At 34.7% G+C, this 6,000-nt stretch overlaps 1 protein-coding gene across 1 annotated transcript in view; it reads left to right on the plus strand.

Annotated features, from left to right (window-relative positions):
* LOC131038721 (cytochrome P450 734A1) overlaps positions 1–5,282 on the plus strand; it is a 31,991-nt gene extending 26,709 nt beyond the window's left edge. The window contains exons 6-8 of the mRNA XM_059217197.1: positions 2,950–3,019; positions 3,931–4,329; positions 4,729–5,282. Coding sequence (XP_059073180.1) covers positions 2,950–3,019; positions 3,931–4,329; positions 4,729–5,154 — 895 coding nt within the window. The 3' untranslated portion in view covers positions 5,155–5,282. The remainder of the gene's footprint in view (positions 1–2,949; positions 3,020–3,930; positions 4,330–4,728) is intronic.
* The last annotated feature ends 718 nt before the right edge of the window (positions 5,283–6,000 follow it).

Genomic DNA, 6,000 nt, shown 5'->3' on the forward strand with positions numbered 1-6,000 from the left:
GCATCAACTTTTGCTCAGATTGTTTGACAACATTGTTAATCACTCATGTGTAGATGAAGAAGTAACCAGCCAATAGAATAGATAATAGTGGTTGGGGAATTTCATCACTCTCATTCACAATTGAAGTCGTGATGGTCTACATAAAAGATAAAAACACTTTTTGTATGGTTTTAATTAACAACAACCAAGAAATGTTGAAACATTTCAAGAATAACATCTTCACAGCCAAGATCTAACATAATAACACAAGATCTGATTTTTGCAATAGTTTCTGGGATTATAATCCTTTTTGCCAAAGATGAACTGCTGATATCATTCGACCCTTGGAAACGTTTTACTATCAATTGAAATACCTTCTTCCTAATATTGCTATTATAAAGATCTTGTGGGGCTATTATCCTCATAATTTCATATGTACAAAAGGCAACTGCAAGTCTTACCTCCTCATCTGGATAATTCTAAAACTTTGGCTTAACCAAAGAATTCACAATAGGGCCACAGTAATTTGCATCTCCATTGAATCAAGCTAATTTGTCTTAGAAAAACAACTCTCCACTTCTTCCAAAATGCAAAGTAGATCATATTTTGATTGATGCGGGTGATCAAGTCTCTTACCTTCTCTATAAAGTTTCTTTCTCAAAACTTCTTTACTAAATGATGTCATTATTCATAATCTAGAAGAATCAAGCCTCTGACAATCCACTGAAACTCACTGTTGGAACTGATATATAGCCATTGAACACTGTTATGCAATTTTATGAACACTCACACACTTTAAAAATTATGTCATGCAACTGAAAAATCTACAAGGAGGGTTAGCTTCCAAACAAGCTGACAAGATCACGAGTCCTGATACCACTGCAATAACCTTTCTGATTTTAAAAAAAAAAAATCATCTGAATGAAAACTACCATGCAATGCCCTTAACACTTTCTGATCACCCAACTCTCATGATGGGCAAGGTGAGAGTATACAGTGTATAGGACCATACCCAATTATGTAAAGCAACACATGAAGTGATATAATCAACTAAGCACACAAAGTGGCAAGTCCAACCAGGTCTAACTTCTTCAGTGGAGTGTGCTTGATGCATGAAACCGAAAGAAACACACTAAGCGGTAGTTCCAACCAAATCTTCACTTTTTTAATGGAGTATGCCTGATGCGAGAACTGAAAGGAAACACTTCTACACTTATTCAATGGAGTATGCAATCACCACAAATAAGATGGCACACAAAGCAGCAAACCATCCTTATCTACACTTATTCAACAAAGTGTGCAATTACACGAAATGCAAATTGAAACCATTAGCAATACTACCATCTAGGGCATTGCAAGATCATATAACATGCATTACAAACATCATTTAGAAAGATAAATTGCTGATACATGCTAATATAGAGTTTTGATCACAAATAGAGACTGCTACAAAAACCCAAAGCACATCAAATGACATAGATAAATCAATTTATCAATGAAACAACTATAAAGTACTTTCGATGGATGAAACAAGGCTACAGTAGAATTGTGTAACTTTGTAGCTGCTATTAACGCTGCTCATATAGGTCTGAAATGCGCATGCCCATACACTGAAACATTGCCTAGAAGCATACAAATACCACCTAACTGCAAACTACTAAAAACACACTCCAAAACTCTTCTACACACCCAACACACTAGAAAAGATAATTTATCAAATTGATAATAAAAGAACAAAAAATTACAAGTTTGTAATAACTTAATGAGCTGCTGATAAAACAAGTACAACAGGTGTAAATAGCAACAAACTTACCAAAAAAAAATGAAAGTTCATTTGGCAGATCATTTGACAAACCCTTGGCACCTCAAAATAGAGTGTTAAATGCTCCCAAAACGGAGTGAATCACTTCCTCACTTCACTTGCCCCTTTCAGCAGCTTGCATGGCCTTGCTTGTAGGTGTACGACCTCACATAAGGGACTCCACAGTTATCAAAGTTGGTATGGCCTGAACTAAAACCCAGGACAATAGCATAAATTCATAACAAATCAAAATTTAACCAACAAAATCTATCAGCAATAAGCCCATATGTGGTATGATAGGCATGCAGTACAATCCTTCCACTTCCTGGAATGTACAACCAGAAATAGACTACTTCAATCTCATCAATAAACTCTTGAAAATCATTCAACCAATATTTTTAATAAACCTATCAAACCACACAATTCAACACATAGCAAATGTTCATCTTGAACAATAAACTGAAAAACTTCACTTGCAGGCGCAGCTGTGACCTCTAGATGAAATCACCAAGTCCGGCTAGGAAGGTTTTTGTCCTCAACAATGAGCTAACAAATATCATAAGATGACATAGGTTTTTCACCAGCAGAAGCAAATATCATAATGTGTCTAACCTCAACAATGAGCTAACAACCTCCTTTTAAAATATTCAAGAGGAAATTAAATAATGCTTTCCTCTTTAGCCTCTAAAAGTTCTTGTTTGCAGCTCTTCTATCCTTGAGGATTTCAAATGGATTAGAGATTGTTACTTGAGTCATCTAAGAGGGAGTTTTTCTGTTCTTCCTAATTTAGGCTGTCTAGACCTGTTGCTCCGTTATTTTTTCACATGTGGTTCTTGATCTTGATGCTCCTTCTGTTGCTGTGCCCTTTGTGTGGGTTCATTCTAGGAAACATTTACTTGTTTTCCATCTCTTTTTTACTGTCTTGTCTTGAAGGGTTTCGTTGGGTTGTCTCTTAGTCCCAGGCATACCGTTCCAGATGTCCATGTTCATGACATTTTCTGAACTGAAAGGATGCTTTCAGAGTCAACATGTTCTCACTCTATCCCACTTACTTCTAATATGTTTCTTTTAAGGGTGGATTTTTGTTGATTTGTATTGACAAAAAGTTTGACCTAATTGAATAACATAGGTTTCATGTGATATCTGAACTGGTGATATAAATTCTGCAGTGGCTCGGCCTACTCTCTTCGGAGGAAAGGAAATCTTACACATACTAGTGCTATACCTAGTAAATCATCTGTTAAGTGTTTCATAAAGAAGCTTCCTTCTTCATAAACCAGTGTCTCCCTTCAAAGATTTAATTTCTTTCCTATTCTGGTGAGAAGAATGCCACCAAATATCCCTTGGAATTAAAAGCGGCTCTACTTATCCTATGTCTGCCTAGTTTTCCTGAGCTGAAGCCTTCAATGTTTTTGTTCTGGGAAAAGCTTCCATTAAGCAACAAATCAGAGCTCGTTCCTTGAAAAATTAGAGCCGATCTTCCGTCGCCTATATCGAGAAGCTAAGTATTGGAGGATTTTCCACTTCAAGTAGCATCCATTCTCTTTTTTTGATGGGAAAATTTGTATGTACTTTGAAGATCTTGTTATTTCAGAAATGATCGCTTCTTTGAAATTATGGGTTCTTGTTTTAATTGGTGAGTTGTATCACTGAGATGGTCCTTCAGCTGATTCTTTTTTCCTTTTCAGCAACTGTTATTGATTCTTAAAGATGAGGTTGCTGGTCTAGGGTTTGTAGCATGGGGATAGGGGTCTTCTGAAATTACAGCAGCATCAGTTAAACTCCAGCAGTTGAAGATAAAATGTTGACATAATCCAATTTTAAAATCCTCCACCATTTTACACAAAGCAGCATTAGCATGGAGGGCCTGATTACCTTCATTTTGAATGTTTGTAATTGTAACAGTAAGTGATCTCCCTTATCACTAAACCACAGCCCTAGGTATACCACAATGACTGCTGCTATTCTTAATTTTAATTCTATTTTCCACTCTCATCTATGGTACACGTCGGCTAAAACCTTTGGATCTAATGGAGCAGAACTTTATCCATGTTTTGTTCTAATCCCTCATTTGTAATGCTATTAAGATCTATAAATCCAGAAACATGTAACTGTTTAAGTCTTCATGACTGCGGATTGATAAGTTCTAGGACTTTTTTTTTTCTAACAGGTTTCTTCCGACAAGAAAGAATAGGCAACGATGGTCATTGGAGAAGGAAATTAAGAGATGTATTATGCAGGTGATTGAAGGTAAAGAGAGGACTGCTTGTGAAAATTTAGAGGACTACGGCACTGATCTACTTGGTCTGATGATGACTTCCCAAAAGAAAGACGGAAGAGGAAACATGAGCATGACTACAGATGAAATATTTGCTGAATGCCGGAACTTCTATGCAGCTGGTCAGGAAACTACATCAATCCTCTTGACATGGACTATGGTATTGATGGGAATGCATCCAGAATGGCAAGAGAGAGCACGCAAGGAGGTCTTGGAAGTATGTGGGAAAATTGGATTTCCAAATGCAGACACTGTAAATGGCCTAAAAATCGTAAGTAAAAGGGCTTTACGTTTTGACCTTTCCTGGAATTGATTTTTCCAATGGTGCTCCTAGATCATGCTCTGTTTCCGCAACATTCTGTTCGAAGTTTAAACTATTTAAAAGAGCATTTTTTTAATAAAAACCAGAGATTATAGAGATAGGGTTTTGTTTTCAGATTTAGAAAAAAATTAGAGATTATAGATCTATAGGGTTTTGTTTTCAGATTTAGAAAAAAATTAGAGATTATAGATCTATAGGGTTTTGTTTTCAGATTTATATATATATATATATATATATATATAACAGAGATTACAGAGATAGGGTTTTGTTTTTCAGATTTTTCAATTTTTCAGAGAAGGCAGAGACATTGATAAGTAGATCAATTTCCTTGTATCCATGTTATTGCAGGTAGGAATGATTCTTAATGAATCCTTGAGACTTTATCCACCAGCAGTGATAATAACACGGCAGACATCTAAGCCAATTATGCTTGGAAGGTTCTCAATTCCTGCAGGTACTCAGCTTGAGATTCCGATTCTTCAAATCCACCATGATCAAGCTTTCTGGGGAGAGAGTGTGAATGAATTCAATCCAGAGCGATTTAGCCAGGGAATTTTAAAGGCTGCCAAGCATCCAATGGCATTCATGCCATTTGCATTAGGCCCGCGGATCTGCATTGGTCAAAACTATGCACTGCTAGAGGTGAAAATAATATTAGCCATGATTCTGCAAAGGTTTTCCTTTGTGATTTCACCTAATTACATCCATGCACCTGTGCAATCATTCCTGCTCAAACCCCAACACGGAGCTCAGATCATGCTTCATATGAATTAGGTTTTACAACAAAGAATCATGGGAAAATAATTTAGTTTCTGAAATGAAATGCTACAAAATACACATCACCTATACATAATTATGATGTAAATTGAGTTTTGAGCAATTATGATATTAATCAAACCTTGAAGATTGATGTGTTTAGTATTTTTGAAATATTAATCATAAGAGTTTCTATTTTTATATTCTTTTCTTTCGTCCCATTAAAAAGAGTATAAATCTATTGTTCAATAGACTGCAAATTTATCTTAACAATAAAGATAGTGTAATTTGAAATATTTATCATATATCTATTATGGGGTTTCTATTTTCATATTATCTTCTTTCTTTTCATATAGTTATATTTTTATTTAACAATAATTTGTTGTTCAAGATAGTGTATATATGTCATATGAAAATCTAATTATTTTAAGATCTAATTATTTTAAGATAATGATTAGTGTGATTTATTTCATAATGATAATATTTAATTCAAATTTCAATTCATTTTATAATTAATGTGTAAAGGTAAAAAGGATATCTTTATTTTATTTTTCAAAAAATTTAAAAATATTTTTTAATCTTCAATTCAAATTTGTTTCCATCAATCCTAACTTTTACACTTCCGAATTCAGGAATATAACATGCATTCATAAACCAAAATAAGAATTCATCCCTTTACAAGAAAAATCATTATAAATTTTTTTCAAGATGACTCTTCCTCTTCCCAATCATTATCTCATAGTGACAATATGTTGATCTCATAATAACAATAAGTTGATTGTGTGTATGCGTGTTCCCATGCTCACTCGATCTCTATGTGCATGGCTACTTTCTCCCTCAAACTATACCATGCAGCTTGAGAAA

This window comes from Cryptomeria japonica, chromosome 3 (assembly GCF_030272615.1).
Source record: "Cryptomeria japonica chromosome 3, Sugi_1.0, whole genome shotgun sequence".
NCBI lineage: Eukaryota > Viridiplantae > Streptophyta > Pinopsida > Cupressales > Cupressaceae > Cryptomeria > Cryptomeria japonica.